Source organism: Beta vulgaris, chromosome 1 (assembly GCF_026745355.1).
Source record: "Beta vulgaris subsp. vulgaris cultivar EL10 chromosome 1, EL10.2, whole genome shotgun sequence".
Lineage (NCBI taxonomy): Eukaryota > Viridiplantae > Streptophyta > Magnoliopsida > Caryophyllales > Amaranthaceae > Beta > Beta vulgaris.
Window position 1 is genome coordinate 7,980,450 of NC_079202.1, and position 26,807 is coordinate 8,007,256.

The 26,807-nt window shown below is 34.3% G+C and overlaps 1 protein-coding gene across 1 annotated transcript in view; it reads left to right on the forward strand.

The window, feature by feature from the left end:
* Nucleotides 1–26,233, forward strand: part of LOC104905617 (GDSL esterase/lipase EXL3) — a 36,808-nt gene extending 10,575 nt beyond the window's left edge. Inside the window, exons 2-5 of the mRNA XM_010694203.4 lie at nucleotides 5,345–5,475; nucleotides 7,812–8,045; nucleotides 24,488–24,743; nucleotides 25,892–26,233. Coding sequence (XP_010692505.2) covers nucleotides 5,345–5,475; nucleotides 7,812–8,045; nucleotides 24,488–24,743; nucleotides 25,892–26,082 — 812 coding nt within the window. The 3' untranslated portion in view covers nucleotides 26,083–26,233. The remainder of the gene's footprint in view (nucleotides 1–5,344; nucleotides 5,476–7,811; nucleotides 8,046–24,487; nucleotides 24,744–25,891) is intronic.
* Nucleotides 26,234–26,807: the final 574 nt, after the last annotated feature.

The window sequence follows — 26,807 nt, forward strand, 5'->3', positions numbered from 1 at the left end:
GTAGTGGGGTTGAGGCCAAGATAAACGCTTTTCCCTCAAAACTTTTGACATTGTTCACTGAAGCCACCCATCTTATACCTGCTCTTGGCTGTTGGTTTTTATACTTTTTCCAAGCTCCGTCTACTGGAATGATACATGTTGACTCGGGATGTGAAATAGATTGATGTTGCAACGAATCATGAACATTGGGGCTTGTCTGAGGACTCCTATGATCTGTTCCTCTTAACCTTCTGCTTTATGCGTATTCGTGCTTGAGTGCCTTTATTCTCTGGTAGATAGCTAAGGGGGTGTCATTCTGGTTTCGGAAGACGATGTTGTTTCTATGTATCCAGATTGACCAGAACGTGAGGATGAATTCCTGAGCTCTCTCCGATTTTATTCCATCCTCCTTCCAGAACAGCTTTAGGAAATTTTTTATCCAATCGCTGATAGGAATGTTAGTGGCCAACTGAGTTTGGATGGCCAGGTAGGAGCATGCCCAGATGTGTTTTGTGAACTCACAATCAAGAAATAAATGTTTTGTGCTTTCCAAATGCGCTTGACATAGGTAACATTTTCCCTGCACTCGAATGTTCCTCTTTATTAAATTGGAATTTGTTGCTATTGCATTCGTGAGTATTCTCCAAATAAAGAATTTCCATTTTGGTCTGAAATCAGAGGCCCATAATTTCCTACAGAATTGTCTGCTATCCTGTGACTCAGACAGATTTCCTTTGAGGAGATGGTAGTGGGTATAGACGTCCTTAACTTTCAAAGATCCCGATTTGGATTCACTCCAAATATAGCGGTCTTGTGTGTCTTCCATCGGGATGTGGGTGGAGAGTATTCTAGTGGAAATACTCATATCGAAGACTCTCCTCACGAGAGGGACGTTCCAAGATTTATGATTTTGCATCATTAAGTCCTGGACCTTATTGAGGCCTATAGTTTCCAGGCTGATACCTTGCTTGAGCTTGACCGGCCCGCCTTTCAGCCACTTGTCTGCTAGAATGTTAGTGTTGGCCCCGTCCCCTATTAGTTTCGTGAATCCTTCTCGGCAATCGTCTACTGCTCTACATAGACCTCGGAAGCTCCAGGAGCCACTCAATGCATAACCCAAAACTCATTGGATAGTGTAATAATGGGGGACTTCAATCAAATTGAGTTTTTAAGTAAAAAATTAGGAGGATCTGATCACATACTGGGGAAAGAGCAATTATCGATGTGGCGAAACCAATTGAGACTATCAGAATTACCTTTCCAGGGGCAACCTTTCACCTGGTGCAATAACCGCTCAGAATCGGACAGGATATATGAAAGATTGGACAGGGCATACGCCTCGGAAGATTGGATTCATAGACATCCAGAAGCAACAATGCTAACCCTCCCGATTCTAGTCTCAGATCATAGCCCAATATTGTTATACACTTCGCCGAATAAGCCGAAAAGGAAAACACAAATCAAACTAGAGGCATGGTGCCCGAGGTTCGACGAAGTTGCTACAACTGTCACTAACCACTAGAACAAGCCCGTGAACGGATCCCCGATGTATCAGGTAGCGCAAAAATGCCGACACATAAGGTATGACCTTTTCAAATGGTGCAAAAATTATAAAGAGCAAAATAATATCCAATGGAGAGCGGCTCTAGACCAGTGCGGAAGCGTTCAAGCCAATATTCCTTTCAATCACGGGGGAGATATTGATGATAAACTCAAAAAGGAAAATATCGAGAAACTAGAAATCCAGCTGAAGTACTGGAAACAAAGAGCAAAAATCAAAGGAACGGCCTGGGACGACTCCAGCACAAAGTGGTTCTTTGGAAAAGCCAAACACCGGAAAAAGAAGAACGAAATACTCATTCTGAAGATCTTAACAGGCGGATGGGTCTCAAAAAAGGATGAGATTCAGCAAGAATTACTCACGTATTTCACAAACATATACCAAGGTAAAACCCATGAGAGTCAGTTTTGGTCTGAATTGGACACACTCCAACATCTAGTCCCAAAAATCCCTGAGGTACAACAAATGGACCTAGTCAAACCGGTGTCGCCAGATAAGGTCAAAAAAGTAGTTTTCCAGATGGGAAGCCTCAAAGCCCCTGGACCAGATGGGATTCCAGCTACATTTTACCAGCAATATTGGCATATTATAGGCAATGACGTTTGGAAAGCAGTTGATCATTTCTTCTCAAACGGATTCCTACTTCAGGAATGGAATCTTACGAACATATGCCTTATTTCGAAAATAGAAAGACCTGAGGAAGCGAGTCAATACCGACCCATAAGCTTGTGCAATGTTATATACAAAATCATCTCGAAGATCATCTCCAACAGACTAAAGCCAATTTTGAACCTGCTTGTCTCCCTGTACCAGAGTGCTTTTGTCCCAGGAAGAATTATGGCAGATAATTCCCTCACTGCCCACGAGCTGGTCAACGTCATCAAGCAAAGGAAGAAAGGTAAACAATATCTGGCGGCTTTAAAAATCGATATGTTCAAGGCATATGATAAGGTCGATTGGGATTTCTTGTTTTGGCTATTAACACAAATGGGCGTGCCGGCTGTATGTCGACACTGGATAATGCAATGTGTCACGACTGTCTCATACTCTATTCTGATCAACAGGGAGCCATCACAAAGATTCAAACCAACTTGCGGTCTCAGACAGGGAGATCCTCTATCTTCCTATCTTTTCATCCTTGTAATGGATTTCCTATCTAGATTACTAACTAAGGGTCAAGCACTACAAGAAAATGCCCAGTCAACGACAGCTACTTAGCGACGGCCAAGAAAACAGTAAAGGTAAATAGATCCAGCCCAGAATTATCTCACCTGTTTTTTGCAGATGACTCGTTAATATTCTTCAAAGCGACCCCTAGTGCTTGTGAAGGAGTGAAGAAGATTTTGTCGCAGTTCAGTCGACTTTCAGGAGAAGTGATAAACTATCACAAATCCCATGTTTTGTTCAGCCCTAACACGCCTAATAGATTCAAAAGATTTATGAGGAGCATAGTGGGTACCCCCTCAGCTGAGTCTCTCGGGAAATACTTGGGATGCAATATAAGTCGACGGAAAGAGCTCTCGGAAATTCCAGCCGCTAATCGAGAAAGTTGAGCAAAGAATCTCAAGCTGGCATCATCTCTCCTTATTATCACATGCAGTGAAGTCCTTTTTATTAACGGAATTCTGTCCATGCTTAGTCTAAATATTCTTAGCGTCTTCCTGATCCCCAAGAAAACAGCAGATAAATTAAATTCGATATTTGCAAGATTCTTATGGAATGGGTCTCGAACTACGAAGCTTATTTACTGGAAAAGTGTGGACACCATCGAACTTCCAAAGGGAGGGGGAGGGCTTGGTATCCGTAACGTTCACTTATTTAACAAAGCACTGCTTGCCAAGCAAGCTACTCGGATCCATGATGAAATAGAATCTCTTCTTTCCCAACTTTACTGCGCCAAATATAAGTCCTCCCCCGTCAATTTTGTATTACAGAGAGCTCATGTTTTACTCTTTTACCCCTCAAGCATTTGTATTATTGGTTGCCTAACATAAGTAGACTCGAAAACTATAGTCTTTTTTAAAATTAATTAATTTAATTTAAAATAATGAAATTGCCATTATTTAAGTTGAATTGATTTCTTTCCCGATTTCAAATAACAACAAAAGAAAACGAAAAAAGTATTTTTCATCATATATCCAAAAACTTGGGAATGTTAAAAGATAAGGATTGTATGACTGGACTTTTGTCCCTATCATGGTGTGGAGGGCAGAAACAGTGGGTAAACATAACTTCTTTTTTAATTTATAGGCTCTGTATTCCGGTATAGTCCATATACTTTACTTTGATCATGGTTGATGATTTATAAATAAGAAAAAATTTTAGTCATGTGAAATTATATTAGATTTATTTTGATTTATAGATTCAAACATTAAAATTCATATTTTTTTTACTTATTTATAATAAGAAATATTAACAATCAAATCCTATATGAGATTTCTTTCCCTTCCCCCAATTTCAGAGGATCTTGCCTAGGCGTGCTTATCGAACGGGCCGAGCCCAAATATCATTGGGCTCGGCTCGAGCTCGTTTTTGCATTATCATGGGTTCGGCTCAGGTCGGCTCGTGAGCTCGACGAGGTTGGGGGGGCGCCGAGATCGGCTCGAGCTCGTGATTAGTTTTTGCCGCTCGAGCTCGGCTCGTGAGCTTTTACTTTTTTTTTATCTTTCTTCTCATATATACCTTAGTTAATATTTTAAAAGAAATACTTAATATAATTTTGAATATAAAATATGGTTTGAATATAAAATATGTTTGAATATAAAATATGTTTTTTAGTATAAAATAATAATCGAGCTGTTCACGAGCCGAGCCGAGCCACAACGAGCCGAGCTTTGACTAAGCTTTGACCGAGCCCGAACTATTCGCGAGCTTGGTAGACTCGTTATCACCCTAATCTTGCCTATGTAGTTCGATTGATCAAATTAACATTTGCGAGGTTACGATCCAGTAAGATACTTGTCTTTATCACTTCCAAAGAAAAATGACAAGCATGGAAAAGACAAATTGTTTTTTTTTTTATATAAAAAAAGAGCATTATAGACTTTAGTTTATAAAATGACAACCACCTCCCATTATGACAAATGACAACTACTTTTGATAGAGGGAGTATTATTTTCTCAAAACTGCAGTTTTTTTTTTTTTTTTTTTTTTTGATAAGGAAAGAAAACTTAGGAAAACCTCCTAATCCGGAGGCCATCCTAAAACATCCTTACGGATTTTCTCAAAACTGCAGTGATTTACATTTGTTGCTATTTTCTCATATTATGTGGATCAAATAAGAGCATGAGGTAGGATTGATATCTCATTGTTGCATTCTAAAATGGACTTTAACAAGGATATCAATATAATTTCATAGGTTTGAGAAACAAAGTAAATGTAAATTATACCAAAGCGCTATTGTTGATCGAATTTGCAATGTAATTAGTTCTAAACTGTTATGTATTTGTATTGGAATTTTAGATTTTTTAGGAAATATGCAAGTGCGGTATGACTTTATATTATTAGTGAAACCCTATTTTTGTAAAAAAAAAAAAATGAATACTAATTTTTTTGTTATATGGCCTTTTGTACCAATATCAGTATCTCAAGTAAGCCCAAATCAAATGAAACACCCCCCTACAATGCTACAAGCCTACAACCCCCCTCCTCCTCAACTGTTAGTCGAACCCGGACAAATTGCCTGGTTTTTGGAGTGGGAATCCACTGCTCTTGCGATCCACGGCCTCCTCTAAACCCTAAAGGAATACTTTTACATTGGCCTAATGATGACCACAATTTTAATTCTAAGTATATATACTACAGCGGAAGAATTCTCAATTAAGGAATACCTGCCAGCATATTTGGATACAAATTTAAGTCCACAAGATCTCCTTACTGGTGTGAGTTTCGCTTCAGGAGCTGCTGGATTTGACCCATTGACATCCCAAGTAGCGGTAAACTTTATATTTTTATTTTATATAGTAGGTATGGCTAAATAATAAATAATTTATTAGGAAACAAGAAAGAAAATGGTATATATGTGTTTGGATTCTCGTAAAAAAACTCTACAAGATAGAGTTTGAACAATATCATTTTTTTTTTATTATTTACTATAATTAGTTTGACGTTTAGTACTTTTTTTCCTATAAAACTTTAAATTTAATGGCGTTATGTATGATATGTTTTATTGTTTTTAAGTTTAAATATTAATAATATTATATTAGGCTTTTGATATATGCAGCTCTTAAAGTTGAGATAATAAGCATTGAATACATTTTCTAGAATAGTACTCCATTTATCCTAAAATATAATTTTACATTTCCATTTTTGGGTGTCACAAAAAATAGTTGTTGTTTTTATATTTAGTTTCACATTTTTCCGTAATTTGCCTAGAAAAATCGTGTCCTTGCTACGATTTATTTGATTTTTGAAATTAATTTTATTTTTGCTTTGTTTATTCAACCCAAATCTTAATCCCTCTAATTGGGTGGAACAAGTTTTTGTTGATGATTTACCGCAAGGTTCTTAACCTTAATGAAACTTAATATTACTTACTACTCCCTCTGTTTCCTAAAGATCTTCCATCTTTCCGTTTAAGGACCTGTTCTCTTCGGCATAAACAGTAGAACTGAACTGAACTGAACTGAACCGAACTGAACTGAATTGAATTGAAATGAATTAAATTAAATTGCATTAAACTCAATTGAATTAGATTGAATGTAATAAATATATAAAAAATATTTAAACAATAATAATATGAATATTAAGTAATAATAACGAATAATTAATTATGAATAATAATAGTAATAATAATAATAATAATAATAATAGTATTTTGTATATTTTAAAATAAAAAATAAATAAATAATATTAATAATCATAAATTAATAATAATGATAATTAATACTAATTATTTTATATTATTTGTATTAATATATTAATACTGGATGATGATTATATAATAACAATAATATCTAAGAAGTAAGTTAATATTACTATTTTAATAATAAGATTTAATATATAATAATATTTAGTAATAAAAATAATGATTGGGTCGGACCGCACAAAATTGCATCATAAACCGTTTTGACGCAATTTGATTGGTTTATGGGCTAAAAAACGTGGGTTTATTTGTGCTTTTGACCTAAACCATGTTCCTCCTAATAATAATAGCAATAATAATGAGTAAAGCTATAATAAAAAAAATAATATATAGAAATAATAATAATAATACTTAATAATAATATATATAAATAAATAGTAATAATAAGAGTAATTAGTAAAATAAATTAGACCAACATAATAATATTTAACAAAATAGTTATAAAAGAATAGAGTTGAACTGAACTGAGCTGAACTGAATTGAACTGAACTGAACTGAGCTGAACTGAACTGAACTGAACTAAACTAAACTGAACTGAAAATAAGCTGGGGAGAACAGGCCCTGAGTGTGTTTCCAAAAGATCTTCCATCTTTTACTTTATTCCTTATTTGGAATTTTCCCCCCTTTTTACCCTCACATGTCCCTATCATATGGTCAATCATTACATTATTAATTCAATTTTACTCCCTTGCTCTCTCCTACTTTAACCCCTTTTTATTTGTTTATTTATCTTAACCCCTTTCTCTCTCCTACTTTACCCACCCGACACCCCACACAAATGGATCGTACTTGGTACTTGCAGAAACAATAACAAGGAAGATCTTTAGGAAATGGAGGGAGTACATATTTGGTGCTCTTTCTCCTAACAAATTCATTTTTTCTATCATACAATATTTATTTAAATAACAAAGAAATATTTATTATCCTTTTTAGATTTTATTTACCTTAATTTCCGTGAAAAAAATAAATTTAGAAATTATATTTTGGGACAAAGGAAATAGTATCAATTTAGGATATAATGAATAATCACACGTCAATTATATGTAATTAATGCTTATCTAGTGTTTAAATCTTTCTTTTTAACTTTTTATATGCAACCGTTAGGGCTGCATATATCATTCCTTGTAATATTATAATGATTAAAGCTAGGGGGTTAAAAAGTGGCATATAAACTTCATAAATTAAATTATATAAAAAAAAACTACATAAATTTAACTTCATAAATTAAATTATATATATAAATGCAATCTAAAGGGTAAAACATAAATATTATATGTATTGTCTAAAATAATATTAGTGTAAAAGTTTATAACAACATCATACATTTATTGCATAGTATTGCTTAGTATTTTTACTTTTAACTTCTAAAATCGGCTCTTAAAACTGCATGTTGTTGGTTGACTGCAGTCAGTAATATCACTATCCGAGCAGCTAGAGTATTTTAAAGAATACACAGAGAAGGTGAAACAACTAGTAGGGGAAGAGAAGACCAACTTCATTTTAACAAACAGTATTTATTTTATAGTAGCTGGAAGTGACGATATTGCCAACACTTACTTTGGCACTCCCTTCAGAAGATTACATTACGATGTTGAGTCTTACACTGATCTTATGGTTGAATCCGCATCTTCGTTTGTCCAGGTATTGGGGTTTTCTATTTTATTTTTACTAGGACTTGTAATCTTGTACAAACTATTCCTTCCGTTCCAAAATATAAACATTTTCATTTTGGGTATCCTAAAATATAGTTTCCATTTACATATTTAGTTCCACATTTCAAAAAAACCGTGTCCCATAATTACTAAGATACACGGAGACAGGTCACAAGAGTAATATATTTTAGACGCCATGAAACTTAAAGTTACCATAAATATATAAGTTTTTAGATTCTTATCTCAATGATAAATGAATCAAAATGCTACATGTATTAGGAGTTTAGGAGTACATAATTCATTATATACTTGGATTACCATATGCATGCTATATATTGGACTATTATATGTTGAACTTAATTTTGTAGAACTTAGGCCTGTTCTCCCTAGCTTATTTTCATTTTAGTTCAGTTCACTTCAACTCCATTCTTTTATAACCATTTTGTTAAATATTATTTTTATGCTGATCTAATTTATTTTACTAATAATTATTATTATTATTATTATTATTATTATTTATTTTTATATCATTATCATCAAGTATTATTATTATTATTATTTCTATATATTATTTTGTTTATTATAGCTTTACTCATTATTGTTACTATTATTATATGGACGAATATGGTTTAGGTTAAAAGCACAAATAAACCCACGTTATTTAGCCCATAAACCAATCAAATCACATCAAAACAGTTTATGATGCAATTTTGCGCGGTCCGACAGAAATATTATTTTTATTACTAAATATTATTATATTATTAAATCTAATTATTAAAATAGAAAAATTAATTTACTTCTTAGATATTATTATGTGATCATCATCAAGTATTAATATATTAATACAAATAATATAAAATAATAATTTTTAATTATCATTATTGTCAATAATAATAATTATTATTATTTATATTTTTTATTTATAGCTATCATTTTAAAATATCCAAAATACTATTATTATTCATTATTAATTATTCATTATAATTACTTATCATTATAATTATTATTTACTATTCATATTATTATTATTTAAATATTATTATTATATTTACTACATTCAATTTAATTCAATTCAGTTTAATTCAATTTAATTTCATTCAATTCAATTCAATTTATTCAATTCAATTCAATTCAATTCAATTTAACTTAGTTCAGCTGTTTTATGCCGAAGAGAACAAGCCCTTAGCTTATATCTTATTAATTTCAATATATTTGTACCGAACTTAGCTACTTTTACTTTTTTTTTTTTGAAAGAGTAGCTACTTTTACTTGAAATAAAGTAAAACTTGTTAAAAAAGGATTACGTTGAGAAGAATAAAAGGTCTGTTCTTTTTGCTAGATTTAATTTATATTTGTTGAACTAAATTTCTTTTTGGTCAACTAAACTTATATTTACCAAAGTGAATTAATTTGAGGTGAACTTTACTTATGTTTGCTAAAGTGAATTTATTTTTCTTAACTGAACTCAATATTGTTGGTGAAGTTAACTTTTCTTTCATAAACATAACTTCTTTTTGCTTATTTGAAATTATTTTTGCTGAATTTACTTTATTTTTCTTCAATCATATTTTATTTTTCTTTGCTCAACTCAAACTTATTTTTGTTGATATTATGTTGAATTAAGTTGAGAAGTATGGAGACCAACTTAGTTTCAAATATAAATTTTTTCCTCCTAACTTATTTTTCCTACTTCTGAGTCAAACTTCAAACTTTTACATTATTTTATAATTCTGATCAATTATTGTACTCCCTCCATTCCTTATTAATGTTCCTAATTTGACGTGCACATTTGCTATAAGATTTTGATATTATTAAAGTATTGATTGATACAAATCAAATAAAATCTCACATGATTATTTTTTTCTTATATATTGAAAAAAATGAAAATATTTTGTGTGATTTGAAAATAGTGTCAATATTCCAAGTAGGAACATCAATAAGAAACAGAGTAATACTCTTATTTAACCACATAGGTCAAGCTTGTCCTATATATCCTTGTGATTTGGAAGAGTTTCATATAATTGCTTGTGTATAATTTCTTGTGTTATCAAATATATACAATCTCATAATACATCATCCTAAATAATTAACTGTACAAACCTTATTAATACCCATTATTAGCCAGCAGACAAACCTTATTGATACCCACGTCGTTGAGGTTCCCCTGATGGGTCTATCAAAAACCTTAACAGATTCCACCTCTCCCAAGAAAAATTCCCTAACTGCTCCTCTCCACTCCCCGCCATAAAAATCCCCATCCAAAATTATCTTAAACTGCCTCCAGCTTTATGGGCTTCCCTACCCCAGTCCAATCCAAACTGACCCTCCTTTCCCATACAAACACCTTGTCGATCCCTTTCTCCAAAATTCACTTGTCAAAGCCCAATCTCCTATTTTAACCTCAAACCGATCCAGTCCTCTCCGAAAGCCTAGTAACACCAACTCCACTTCATCTCTCTCAACCAGGCCCATTTTCCCACCAGGCTTTGAGAGCTCAATTCCAAACAAGACCAATCAAGCCCATGCTAAAAAACGTCCGAAAAAATTTCAAAAGACAAAAAATACAAAAATCGCAATCCTCTTCCAGCCTCATCTCTCCCTTCATCCACCTCAGTTAAGAATCTTAGAGCCATTGATGTCCTTAGTATTTCAAGTACTCTCAGATTCAATTTTGATGGGAGCTCTTCCCAACTGCAAGCGCTCATTACAGGAATATTAGCCCAACAGCAAGAGCACTAGAATTCCACTCTCCTTTAACACCTCACATCCCATCATTCAAAGAGTGACTCATGATAATTTTATTTGGAATTATAGAGGACTTGGTGCCAAAGTCAAGCATACCCAAGTCAGGAAACTCACAACATAACCCCTCTTTCATCTGTTTGCAAGAATAAAAAACTGAACAAGCTAATCCAAAATTCATCAAATCTTTCTACCCTAAGACAGATTATGGATGAATATCTATCACGTTAGTTGGTAATTCTGGTGGTTTGATTTTTCTGTGGAAAAAACTCTACTTTTGAAATCGAGTCCAGCAAGATAGATAGGAGTTAGATTGCAATATAGGGCACATTTCCTTCACATAATTTCAGATGCATGATTATAAATATCTATAGTCCTTGTAGTATCGAAAGAAGAACGGAGGTATGGAATGCAATCAATGATCACTGGAGAAGCACCAACCTTTCCACTCTAATCATATGAGACTTTAACGAGGTTCTAAATGCATCAGCATGGGGCAGCTATCATATAATATTTTCGGGTGTCACTGATTTTCAGAATTTTATTCAAGACTCCCATCTTGTAGAAGTTCCTACAGTGAATGGAAATATTACATGGTTTCATGGGCCTTCAAAAAGTAAGTTGGACCAATGTTTCATCAATCCTTGGTAGAAGCTTATCGGACCATCGTCTATAATTAGTTCAATCATCGAGTTCCAACAGGGCCCCAAGCCCTTTAGATTCATGAATACGTGGCTATCGCATCCTGACTTCTTACCTCTAATTAAGAATGTCTGGAGCAATCTGCCCATCTTCCTACCCCTCACAAAATGAAATCTCTCAAAGTGGAATTGAAGGCGTGGAACAAGAACGTTTTTGGCATTATTGATGACAAAATCGGAGGATTGGAAGAAAGAATAACTAGTCTGGATGATATTGCAAACACCCGAGATTTATCAGATGCCGAGTTGAATGAAAGGAAGGAATCACAGATGGACCTATGGACATGGTTTAAGAGAAAAGAAATGTACCAGGTGCAAAATTCACGCGCAAAATGTTTCAAGGAGGGGGATAAAAACACCAAATGTTTTCATGCCATTGCTTCCATGCGAATAAGAAGAAACACCATCTCTAGCCTAACCATTGATAATACGTATACTAACATCTTTGAACCTGCAAGTATACGAAAGGAAGCAACATCATATTTTAAGAACCTCTTCAATTAAGAAATAAAAACTTGGCTTCACGTCGAGGGGCTCGAATTCAAGCAGCTCTTGCTAAATCATATATCAGGTCTCATAACACCTTTTAGCAGGGAAGAAATTAATAATGCTTTGGCATCTTTTGACAGCAATAAGGCCACGAGCCCAGATGGCTTTAATTTTCGTTTTATCAAATCAGCGTTGGAGGTTACCAAGGAGGATATGTATGATATCATTGGAAAATTCTAGGCGACTTCTATCTTGCGTAAAGGGTGCAACACAACTTTCATAACCCTTATAGCAAAAGTCGAGTGTCCAACGAGCGAGCTTCAATGACTATAGACCCATCAGCATGGTGGGTTGCATCTATAAGATCGTGGCTAAACTCCTAACTAAATGATTGCAGCGAGTAATGGACCATCTAATTAGGCCTTTCCAATCATCATTTATCGAAGGAAGAAAAATATTAGATGATGCCTTGGTTGCTAGTGAATTAATTGATTCTTGCAAAAGAAAGAAAATCAAAGCTACTGTTTTAAAACTCGATTTTCACAAGGCATCGACAATGTTTCATGGAATATTCTGGATTGGATTTTTATTTAGATGGGTTTCCCGATCAAATGGCGTGAATGGATGAAATCTTACGTTATGACGACATCAACATCAATCTTAATCAATGGTTCCCCCAATCATCTCTTACTATCATGTGATCTATCATGGCAGTTATGGAAATTGAGGCTAAAATTGTGGAATATTCAATGGGTTTTCCCTTCCTCTCTCAATGAATCTTTCAAGCAATGGTATCATATATGAAATGGCAATTTCTTCAAAAAAAGTATGGCACACCATTTTTTTCATCATTGTTTGGGTCCTTTGGAAAGAAAGAAATGAGAGGGTATTTAACAACAAAGCATCCTCTCTTCTTGAATTCCAAGACTTAGTTCTCCTTAGACTAAGTTGGTGGATCCATGGATAGAATGAAATTCCCTTTCTCTCTTCGTCTGAAGTGTCTCGCAACCCTGCTTGTTTGCAATGGAAGATGAGTCAAGCCTCCATCTTTTAGCAATGTGTGTTAATAACACTTCACTATAATCTTGGGCTCCTTCGGAGTTAGGCTATCTATAAATGGATCATAGACGCTTCTTATATCCAATTCTTGGCCACGCCGCTATCGGAGGAATTCTTCGAAACGAGGCTAGAATTTTTCTATGTATTTTTTCAAGTCGATCCCTATGATGGAGATCAATTCAGCAAAAATCATTGCCATTTTCAAAGCAATCAAAATCACCATGGCAAGTCCAAGAATACAAAGCCATCCTATCATCATAGAGTCGGACTCCCACAATACAATTCAATGATGCTCCCAAGACTATGGTGGGCCTTTGAACGTTGGCTTTTATTCTGAACTTCATTAGAGCTACGAGAAAGAGTTGGCTTGATCTTAAGTTAATTCACAAGACAAGGAGATTGTCAAAACAGCGTGGCCGACGCACTTTCCAAGCAAGGCCTTCGAAGTGTAGATGAATTTTTGGTCTTGGTGTTAGTAGCTTCGTATTTAATCGGGCCTGTTTTTTTTTATTGATGGACCACTGATCTTGTAGTTCCGTGCCTTCCTTGGGCTATTTCAATAAAATCCAACCAAAATTATCAAAAATAAAATGTGTAGTTACTATGATTCGGAGTGGTGGCCTGGAACCAGCCAGCCGTGACCAACGTGGCCGTGACCAACGAGGACGTTGGTCCTTATGGGGGGACGAATGTTATGGACTGACCCAGGGAAAGGATCCTACATCGACCGTATGGGAGGTTGGGTGTGGTTTATATAGGAAATGGGCTCTCCTCCTCTTGAGCTAGCTTTTGGGAAGTGCATCCAATTGTCCTATAACAATGGTATCAGAGCCAAACCTCGGAGTGGTGGCCCACGGAGTGGTGGCCTGAAACCAGCCGTGACCAACGTGGCCGTGACCAACGAGGACGTTGGTCCTTTGGTGACGGGAATGTTATGGACTGACCCAGGGAAAGGATCCCACATCGACCGTATGGGAGGTTGGTGTGTGGTTTATATAGGACAATGGGCTCTCCTCCTCTTGAGCTAGCTTTTGGGAAGTGCATTCCAATTGTCCTATAACAGATGGGTTTCCCGATCAAATGGCGTGAATGGATGAAATCTTACGTTATGACGACATCAACATCAATCTTAATCAATGGTTCCCCCAATCATCTCTTACTATCATGTGATCTATCATGGCAGTTATGGAAATTGAGGCTAAAATTGTGGAATATTCAATGGGTTTTCCCTTCCTCTCTCAATGAATCTTTCAAGCAATGGTATCATATATGAAATGGCAATTTCTTCAAAAAAGTATGGCACACCATTTTTTTCATCATTGTTTGGGTCCTTTGGAAAGAAAGAAATGAGAGGGTATTTAACAACAAAGCATCCTCTCTTCTTGAATTCCAAGACTTAGTTCTCCTTAGACTAAGTTGGTGGATCCATGGATAGAATGTCAAATTCCCTTTCTCTTCGTCTGAAGTGTCTCGCAACCCTGCTTGTTTGCAATGGAATGAGTCAAAGCCTCCATCTTTTAGCATGTGTGTTAATAACACTTCACTATAATCTTGGGCTCCTTCGGAGTTAGGCTATCTAAAATGGATCATAGACGCTTCTTATGATCCAATTCTTGGCCACGCCGCTATCGGAGGAATTCTTCGAAACGAGGCTAGAATTTTTCTATGTATTTTTTCAAGTCGATCCCTATGATGGAGATCAATTCAGCAAAAATCATTGCCATTTTCAAAGCAATCAAAATCACCATGGCAAGTCCAAGAATACAAAGCCATCCTATCATCATAGAGTCGGACTCCCACAATACAATTCAATGATGCTCCCAAGACTATGGTGGGCCTTTGAACGTTGGCTTTATTCTGAACTTCATTAGAGCTACGAGAAAGAGTTGGCTTGATCTTAAGTTAATTCACAGAGGAAGGATGTCAAACAGCGTGGCCGACGCACTTTCCAAGCAAGGCCTTCGAAGTGTAGATGAATTTTTGGCTTGGTGTTAGTAGCTTCGTATTTAATCGGGCCTGTTTTTTTTTATTGATGGACCACTGATCTTGTAGTTCCGTGCCTTCCTTGGGCTATTTCAATAAAATCCAACCAAAATTATCAAAAATAAAATGTGTAGTTACTATGATTCGGAGACATGACCTTTTTAATGAAATGTGAAAGTTTAACCACTAATCTACTACAATTTTAATACTTAATAATGTTTCAAAGTAAAACATAATAAAGTCTTATAATTGTATGAAATTATAAAGACATAAACAACCTTTTTTTTTTATCTTAACACTTTTAGTTTCTTTTTATATAGCTTATCATGTATAACGCCCATCTTCCAATTTCATACTAGACTGAATATTACGAAAAGCTAATAAAATTAATTATGAAATTTATAAATAATGATAATATATTTGATAATTGACCTGAGGCATCGTCCTAGTCAAAATACTAGTTATTAGTTTAATTGCTGACTTGATCAGACAAAAGACAACTCTTTCAATATCTCTATTATATAAACCAAGGGAGGAGATGTGGTGTCCCCATTTGAAATGAATAGAATACCTCTAATACTAAAACAATGTTTTTTTTAATAATAAATTTAAAAATGAGAATCAATGCAACTTGTCATATGGAATAAGTTCTTAATGGAATATGCAATCAACATTAATAACTTGACTAGATCGACACAATCAATTCACGAAATTAATTAGAATCTTCAATTTAAATAAAAGTTAGTGATATATATTCTGACAACATAATATTTCGTATTTACAAAGTTTAAATAATATGGTTTATTAACATCTACAATCGTTAAAGAATTATACTAAAGCCGCAGATAAGAAATTATTAAATCTTGATCAAAATTTTCTAACAGTTAAAAATCGGCCACCTTTAGTTCAAAAAGATAATAACATCTACAAAAACACCTCAATAATTTAAAGCACTACTAAGATAATTTTAGACTAAAAAATATATGCCTATCAGTACATAATATTGTCGACGCACGTATTGCGTGCTTATACGGCTGGTATCAAGATTAAATTAACAAGATCTCTTTCATAAATATAATAATTTCTTAATTACAAATCCTAATGATGAAATGTACAGTATATGAATATTGTAAAAATACAATGGGAATAAATTGAAAAGAAAATAGGAACTATATATGAAGTACTAAAAACAAAAAAAAAGTGTAGATTATGTACTAGAGAACCCTCCAGGGTCTAAATCGTGCAATACTGCCACATGATATTCATGAAATTAGAAATCCCTTTCTTATAGTTAATTTCTCGTAGTTGTGGGAAGTTCCTTTTGGTGGTCATTTTCAGGCACTGATGTCGAGGTTTATGCAAACGTGGATTGATAGAAGGTAACGATGTTGAGAGTTTGAGACATTTGAGTTCCCGGTTCTACAGGATAACGGATACTATTTCTCCTATAACATAAATATGAAAGTCACATCCAACCGTAAACCGTAAACCGTTAATCAATAATACCGTAAACCTACCCTTAAGATAGAGAGTCATAATCTTATATGAATGTAATGCATGCGAAATATAAAGCAAAATTTCATTATTAAAAACCTTAATAATAGGTAACAAAAAATGTTCGTAAAGTTCATCTAAAAAAAATATTTTATATAATGTTTTGGTTTTTTTTTAGATGGACATCAAACTCCTCACTCCCTCTTCTCTTATAAAATAGAGATAAAGTAATCAATTTTTTTTTTTATTTTATTTGGTGCCCCTCACCCTTTCGTTTATAGAATAGAAATAGAATGGTCAGTTTTTTTTTCCATGTGTCCCCATTTTCTTTCCTTATAAAAATAGAAATATTTGCGAATTTGTGGATGACTACAAGATTTTGAACCCTTAATGCATCAATAAATTGAGAGTATGTATGATGATGCTATAATAATGCTACTAACATATTTGATACATTACCTAATTGACCTAACTTTCCTAAATATTTCTTTTTCTTAAATCAAAACAAAATTTAAATTGAAATTTTTCAAAATATATATCACATCGAAATATCTAATTTAATTATAACGAAAAAAAAACATTCTCTTCGTATCCATATTTACAACAAAGATAATAAAATCAACATGGACTCCAATAAAAAGGAACGTCTACTTGCTTTACCAATAATCTTTAAAGGAAAACCATCAAACAGAGATCGCAAGTTCGCAGCCGCAAAACATGTAACTCAAAGTGTATGATCATCTCCAACATCAGTATTAATGAAACATGCAACAACATTCTTATCATCTTCCAGTTAAGAGTAAGCACAACCATGAGGATTATTTACCCATCCTAATGGTGTTTTGCTTCTCCCCCCTCCTTCTCTTACACCTCATTTTCTCTTTTTCACTCCATCTTAATCTTCTTTAATCTTTCCTTAAGGATTTCCTTATCTTTGAGGATCTATCTCATTACTCTCTCTCTATAATCACAAGCTAAGTATACCCCACAATAAATGGAATCCATATTTTTTTTCACATGAGTCCACAATTAATGGGTGTTTACAATTAAAAAAATATATAAAAACTCCACATGGCCTACCTTTTTGCACAAAGGTCGAGCAAAAGCAATCCTCTGGAAATGGAGGATCATCTTCCTTCTCTCCTCCATCTTCATTTCATGAGGATCCTTACCACCTCTTCTCCGTCCAAAGGGAACCTCTTCATAAAGGAGAGAAAGTACCACGAGGATGGTAAATCCTTATGATTAGGCATGCTCTAACCATCACCATTATATCCTTATTCTTCAAGATCCAACACTCATATCTCATGTGCACTTTGATGTGATGTACTTTTTTTTTTTGTTAAAATTTTTACCACCAATAGTAAAGTTATATTCAAAAGATCTACCTTAACAATCAGCACATCATTTTAAGGACTACTTGATTCAACAATCAACTAATTGTTTAATCTCTTTGTGTCAGGAATCCATGCCATCCTTGAAACTCAAATCATCTTTTATTATACATCATAGTGTCAGAAAATGATTGTAGTATGGTGGTGAAGAACGAAATAACCTAATTGTCATATTAACCATACCATCAAACGATACATACTTCCTCCACTCCACAAGAAATGAAACACTTGAGTTTTTACAGTGTACGATGCATAACTTTGATCATGAATATCATTAATTATGTATTAATAAAAATTATCAAAAAGTTATTTACTGTAACTAAAAATTGACATGAACATAATTTAACAAGATCTACATGAAAATGTTTTTACTTATATAGCTTCCAGGTCAAAGTTTGTAAAATTTGAATGTAGAATTGCAAACGTTGCGTTCTTTTAAAGTTGAGGAATTATATGTTTGGCAAATTCACTATTATAAAATAGATTTCAATTAATTGACTTAAGCGTGTTCAGTCTTCGAAATGAAGATCCTGAATCCAATTTTAAATAGCATTTCATTTGTTCGTGGTACTCTTGGTCATATAAAGCGACTATGACATCAACCATAAGCTTCCTGCATAAGTACAATCTCCTTTGTAGCTTCTCTATAAAATTCATTGCAACAACAAAGTTGAATAGAAAAATAGTTTTCATATCTCCTCTCCAACTTATGCGCAGTCATACCTGCGGGTCTCTTGGACATGTTATAGAGCCTTATAATGAAGCTCACACATCAGCAATAACAATTCAGCTTATTACTTAACAGTTAGTTACATTTAGTTAGAAAGTTGTTAATGTTTGTTAGAGGAATGTACACCTCAACATTATTCTGTTATTTTGTACTATATATATCCTCATAATGCTGTAATCAGAGAATTAATGATGTAATAATAATTCTCCTTCTTCCTCTTTCTATTCTTCTCTCAAACTTTCTTTCTGTGAAAGTCTAAAAATCATTACGGTATCAGAGCAGAATTTCAATTGATCCTGGTGAAATTCTTGCTTCTTCAATCTTCCGCAATTTCAAATTGAAGCAAATATCTTCTGCGTTTTCAGTTGCAGATCATTTCTAAGATCTACAGAATTCAAAAATTGCAGAATTTGTTTAGGTTTTGCTTTTAATTTCTCAATCTAATTCTTGTTTGCTTAAGTTTTTCTTTAGTAAATAATCTTTCTTTAATTTCTTCACTGATCAAGATTTCTGGAAATTCTGTGAAATTATTTACAATTCAATTCAAATTTCTTATCATCTTCTTTAAAATTGTCAAATTCTTGATTCATCATGCCTTAAAGTACTCGAACTACTTCTTCTACATCAGATCCTTTGAGTCCGTATTATATTCATCCTAGTGAGAACACTTCTCTTCTATAGATAGCTGAAAAATTTAATGGAGAATGCTATGGAGAATGGAAGAGAAGTATGAGAATTGTGTTTTCTCCTAAAAATAAATTGAGCTTTCTTGATGGAAGTCTGTCTAAGCCTAGTAGTATTGATCCTGACTACAAAGCTTGGGAGAGATGCAATGATGTTGTTATCTCCTACATTCTTAGATCTCTAGAACCTAACATTGCTAAAAGTGTAATATACTTGAACAATGCTGCTGAAATCTGGAGTGATTTAGAGGAAAGATTTTCACAAACCTCAGGTCCTCAGTTTTACACTTTACAACAAAATTTGTCTGAAATTTCACAAGGATCAGCCTCAATTACAGACTTCTTTACACAAATAAAGGCAGTTTGGGATGAACTAAGTGCAATCAAACCTGTTCCTTCATGTTCATGTAATAAATGTACATGTAATCTCACACAAAAGTTTCTAGCACAACAAGATGAAGATAGACTAGTTCAATTGTTGATGAAATTGGATCAGAAATTTGGAAATGCTAGGACTAACATCTTGATGATGCAACCACTTCCCAAGATTTCTGTAGCTTATAGACTTCTCATTCAAGATGAGAAGCAGAGAGAGGTTTCTTCCCCCAATGTTGGTCAAGTCTATGCTAACTCAGCAAATACCAATAGAGAGTACACTAGTTACAAATACAAAAAATCCTAAGTTTGTATTCCAAAATTCTGGCAAGAAACTAGTTGTTGGTGGTAGTAGTTTGCACAAGAGACCCGCTACTGTGATCACTGTAAGAGGCCAGGCCACACAGTTGAAGCTTGCTGGCAGATCCATGGCTATCCATCTCAATTTTAGTCCAAAGGGAAAGGTAAAACTGTTGTTGCTGTAGTCCAGGGAGATCTTCAAGGTGATGCTATTGCAGAAGACATTACTCACATCTCTGAAGAACAGTTTCATAACATGATGAAGCTTCTATCACAAGTTGATGATAACACTACAGCATGTTCAACATCTTCATACTCTGCTCATATAGCAGGTACTTGTCTTATAACATCCTCCAAGTCTAGGTGGATCATAGACAGTGGGGCTACATATCATATTTGTAATAGTCTCAATCTTTTTACCTCTTTTGAACCTTCCAAAATGGGGCCAAATACTATTACTATTGCAGATGGTAAGCAAATAGTAGTTGAAAATATAGGAGAAGTGCAGTTTGGTAATGGTATTACATTGAAGAAATTTTTACATGTTCCCAGCTTCAAGTTTAATTTATTATACACACATAAGCTTTAGCGGGACATGGATTGTGAGATCACATTCAGTGCTGATCTATGTTTACTTCAGGATCCTTACCTCCACCATTCAATGGTTCTTGGTAAGTTTCAATCTGGGTTATACACTGGCACTGAAGATATAATTGTTGATGTTAAGCATTCTACTTCTGAAGATTCAGCTCTTGTGGTCAAATCAAACATTGCCAAGCTGGGGCACTTGAGGTTAGGTCATTTACCTTTCAATAAATTGCATTTTGTTCACCCTGATATACCTAGTGGCATCATTTGTGATTCTATTTGCCAAGTATGTCCAAAAGCTAGGCAAACTAGACTCCCTTTTACTGCTAGTGTATCATATACAACAAGATGCTTTGACCTTGTACATGTAGACACTTGGGGTCCATATAAAACTAAAACATATCATGGATTTTCTTGGTTCTTGACAATTGTTGATGATTTTTCAAGACACACATGGACATTTATGATGACACATATATCTGATGCAGTCACTATTTTGCAACAATTTCATGCTTTAGTTCATACACAATATCAGTCGATCTAATATTGCTTGTTTAAGAACTGATAATGCAAAAGAGCTCAGTGAAGGAGGTATATTAGAGTTGTTTAGCTCTACAGACATGAAACATCAAAGATCTTGCACTGAAAGTCCTCAACAGAACGGAGTCATAGAAAGAAAACATAGGCATCTCTTAGAGACTACCAGAGCATTATTCTTTCAAAGCAATGTCCCTGTCAGATATTGGGGTGAATGTTTGATGTGTGCCACTCACATCATCAAAAGGATGCCATTAAGTAGTGTTGGTTATCTTTCACCTTATGAGAAATTACATGGGAAAGCACCAATTCTTGAGCACTTAAGGGTTTTTGGCTGTTTATGCTCAGTTTCCACTATTAAAGCTCATAGAACCAAACTTGATCCTAGAGCAACATGGTATGTATTTCTTGGCTATCCACCTGATCAGAAAGCCTACAAAGTCTTCTCGCTGGACACAGGAAAGGTTTTTATTTCAAGGGATGGTTATTTTCATGAACACCACCTACCTTTCCATCCATCTGAACAACCAACTTCTTCACAATCTTCTCCCATATACTACCTGCTACTACTCCAATTGATATAACCATTGACTTCACTTTTCTTGAACCTTTTCTTTTCCCTTCTGAATAAAATTCTCCTATGTCATCTTCTCATTCTTCTCCTTCATCTCCATCTTCTCCTTCTATACCTAGCACTCAATTTAATAACTCTGTTCCTACACCACTCTCACCTACAACATCCTCACATATACCCCCTATTCCTAACCTGAGACAATCCACTAGAAATAAAAGTACTCCAGCTTACCTTGATAATTACATATGCTTTGCAGAACAAGTGTCTCCTCATTAGTGGAACATAGTCTCATTTCAACAACTTCCTTCTACTCTTTAAGCTCTCATCAATACTACAAGTGAGCTCACTGAACCAGTTAATTACTGGGAGGCTTCTCAACATCCTGGCTGGGTTGAAGCTATGCAAAAGAACTAGTTGCCTTGGATGCAAATGACACATGGGAGTTAGTTGAACTTCCTAAAACTAAGAGAGCAATAGGGTGCAAATGGGTATACAAAATCAAGCTCAAAGTAGATGACACAGTAGAGAGATTAAAGCTAGGCTTGTTGCAAAGGGTTTCACACAAAAGTATGGGTTAGATTACAAAGAAACCTTCTCTCCAGTCATTAAGATGACTACTATTAGATGTTTATTATCAGTAACAACTAGTAACAAGTGGCCACTTCATCAACTTGACATAAACAATGCCTTTTTACATGGCACATTAGAAGAAGAGGTTTATATGAAGGCACCAGAAGGCTATGCTAATCTTAATCATCTTGTTTGTAAGCTTAAAAGATCTCTCTACGGACTCAAACAAGCATCTAGACAATGGTTTGCTAGATTGCATAATGAGTTAGTCAAGAAAGGGTATACTCAGTCCAAGAATGATTATTCACTCTTCTTGGAGAAAGATGCTTCTTCTATTACAATTGTTACTGTCTATGTGGATGATATCATCCTTACAGGGTCAAATGTAGCTGAAATTATGACCTTAAAGCAACATCTTCATGATACATTTAGTATCAAAGATCTTGGGCTTCTCAATTACTTTTTGGCGATGGAAATTAATCACACCACTGCTGGACTTGTTGTAACTCAGAAGAAATTTAGTAAAGAGTTACTATTTGGTTGTGGCTTGGATGTTTCTAAATTGGCTAGAACACCATTACCTCATGGAATTAAACTCAGTGCTGAAGATGGAGACTCTTATTCAGATCCAGAGCAATATAGATGTCTTGTTGGGAAATTAAATTTCCTCACTCACACAAGGCCTGACTTATCTTTTGCTTTTCAAACTCTTAGTCAATTTACGCATCACCCAAGAGCCTCTCATTTCAAAGTTCTCCATCATGTGTACTAATGTACTTAGCTCACACTCTAGGCCAAGGTATTCTACTTCAAGCCACTGACCAGCTCACACTACAAGCTTGTTCAGATTCTGATTCTTATCCAGACACCAGAAGGTATGTTACTAGATATATTTTGCTTCTTGGGAATTCTCATGTTTCTTGGAAATCTAAGAAACAGCCTACCATATCCAAATCTTCTAGTGAAGCTTAATATAGAGCAATGGCAGCAGCTGCAGCTGAAATCACATGGACAGTCAGACTTCTACAAGAACTTAATGTCAATAATTTGAAGCCTGTCACTTTGAATTGTGACAATCAAAGTGCTTTGCATATTGGAAGAAATCTTGTCTTCCATGAGAGGACAAAACACATTGACTTAGACTGTCATTTCACTCGAGAAAAGGTGCTAGAAGGGCTCCTTGCCTTAACTTATTTACCTACAGCAAAGTAGTTGGCTGATGTTCTCACAAATCTTTGGCCTACCCTCAACATTCCAAACTGATTTCCAAGCTTGGTATGACTAATTCACAACCATCCTCTAGCTTGCAGGGGATAACGAAGCTCACACATCAGCAACAACAATTCAGCTTATTACTTAACAGTTAGTTACAGTTTGTTATAAAGCTGTTAATGTTTGTTAGAGGAATGTACACCTCAACACTATTCTGTTATTGTGGACTATATATATCGTCATAATGCTGTAATCAAAGAATTAATGATGCAATAATAATTCTCCTTCTCCCTCTTTCTATTCTTCTCTCAAACTTTATTTATGTGAAAGTCTAAAATTCATTACCTTATTATGACATCTACCTTGAACTAAGATGACCTTGATCTGTAATAGGACATGCCTAAAATTAACTCACCCATTGAACTTCTCAATATCAAAACTCATTATTGCTTACATAATCAAGAAAATAAGTAGTTTCTCAATTCACAAAATGTATTCACCAAATAAGTAGCATACGAGAAATATAGAAAGAGTCTTTATGGCTTGCAAATATCACCAAATAATGTCTATTCACAATTCATTGTGAACCCTGAAAATCCCCGAAAAAACCCTTGAATCATTTCTCGTAAAAAGAGGCAATAGCAATCACGTATTCGAATAAGAATGAAAACTACCAAAACCGAAAATCTAAATATTCCCATGAATTGAGATGGCAAAAGGTTGAGATGGAATGTGCACTGATACAATAGTATTTCCAAGAAATGAGATTATATAGTCATGAAATGATACAATTTTTATTATTATTATTATTATTATTATTATTATTATTATTATTTCAGTACCTAATACCTTCTGTTTATAGAATGCAGATTTAAATAAAAATTACACTCTTGTACAATTATTTTTTTTGGTCTTTTGAGAATAAAATTACTTGAAATATCTGAAACAACCTGATCCTGTTTGGATTCCAATAACTGAGACTAAATTTTGAAATGAACAGGAATTATATAAACTTGGGGCACGAAGGATGGGACTTTTTAGTGCACCACCTATAGGATGTGTGCCATCACAGAGAACCATTGGAGGAGGAATTGTGAGAGAATGTGCTGAGCATTATAACCAAGCAGCTCAGTTGTACAATTCGAAGTTGTCCATTAAACTTGATTCCCTCGCTCACAAGCTTCCACACACAAAGGTTGTCTATATCGACATCTACAGCCCTTTGCTAGATCTTATTCAAAATCCTGATAAATACGGTATGTACCCCCTGTTCCATATTTCAAAAGTTATATGCCTTTATAATTAGAAATAAAGATTTGGATCTGAGAAAGAGGTTGTAGCTCAATGGAATATTATTTCGAATTCAAGTTATTTGCTCAAAGTTTGAATCTTCATTCCAATGATGAGTTAAAAATTTCTTTTTTGTGGTGGCGGTCCACGTGGGTTTTATTCTAACAAGGGTTGATTCTTGGACCAATTATCTCCCCTAATCCAGAAAATACAAATTGGGCCACATCGAGTTTGAAGAGAAAACATGGGCTACAGTTTTATGCTCAAAGCCGACCTTTTTTTATTGCCTTGAGTTGGATTCGACATGCCAAGATTCAAGAGATATTAGGTTTAGATGATTTTGGTAGCCTTGAGTTTGGCCTGACATGCTATAACATTGTTAATTAATTTATGATTTGTGTGGTTTCTTAAAGAGGAGCCTCAGAGCCATCGCTCATCTTGCTCCCCTTATTTGAGACCCCTCTTATTTTTGAGGAAGAAAGATCAATAAATTTTCTTTTGCCTTTGTTATGTATCCTAAATTAAAAGATAATCTCCTAGTATGTATGACCATTAGATATATTTGGAGAGAAAATCAACCTAAACTTAATCCCAGCAGGGAGACTCGTTATCCTAGCCTAATTAGACTCGATTTTTTTGTCTTCTAATCAATTAACTTGTACTGTGTGATCTCATAGGATTTGGATAAAATTAGTAGTAAGTCTAAACATATTGGGCCCACAGATTTTCTAGCACAATACTATCACCACCGTAAAAGTCCACATTAATTAGCATTCATAATTAATCATATCTATTGTTAGTGATTGCTAAAATTGATCGGAATAATATTTAATTTACATAGTGAGTAGTTTATTCATTATTGGAGGAATTTAATATATGGTGGAATCAAACTCACAATAAACAATTATATTTCAATAGTATATTACAAGTAGGTAATCTATTTATTGACCCCTAGGCAGAAGTAGTTATGTTCAATTTGATCGAAGGACAACTCCTTTAATATCATACAATTTTTAAAATAGGAGAGTATCTCATGCATTCTTTAAAAGCTCTAAAAAAGATTTTAAAAAAATGACTTTAACTTCTCCTTTTTATATCTGCTTTTCCAATTCAGGTTTGGAAGAAGTGGTCAAAGGATGTTGTGGTACAGGACTGTTAGAAGTGAGTGTGCTGTGCAATAAGCTTGATTCAGTTTGTCCGGATGATTCAAAATACTTATTTTGGGATAGCTACCATCCCACTGAAAGAGGCTATCAACTTCTCTTTGATGCGATCATTAAGAAATATGGTAACAAATTATACTGAAAATAAAAATGTTTATTAAGTCTAACAACAATATATACTTTGTTGATTCATACAAAATAATATATTTCATATGAAACCAATAGCATGGATTCGTCTCACAGGTCTATCAGCATAAACATGTAATATAATATATTTGTGTGCTCAGTTTTTACTTGTTCAGTTATGCAAGTTGCACCTGGATAAGAAGCAACTATTTCTATTTCTCTAGTAGAAGTTGACTAAAATACATACAAGCATTTAACAATAAGTTGAACAAAGAAAGAAAAGAGTTAGTAAATTAGATGCACCAATATCATTTTCCAACTGAATGGATTAGTGATGAATTATAGAAGTTTGTATTAATTAGTCGTGTTCGATCTCAAAGATGAAAACTTTGATGTTATTTTTTGCAATAAAATGTCCATGGATGTTTTGCTCTTTCAAAAGAAAAAACAGATTGGACCACCTATATATTCGTGCTAGTTGTATTGCTGGTTTCTCAAACCATCTAAGAGGTCGTTTGGTTCAAGATTTGGAATGGAAAGGAAATGAGAACAAATACAGCAGAGAAATGGTAATAAAAATTGTTCCATTTATTGGGTATTTGGCTCAAGTCATGAAATGAAAATGGAATAGTAACCATTACCACCAACTAATGAATTTTGTTATTTGAGGGGAAGGAGGAGGTAACAAATTGGGGGAGTCCATTACCACCAAGTAGAGGTGGGCATGGGCCGGGCCTGTTC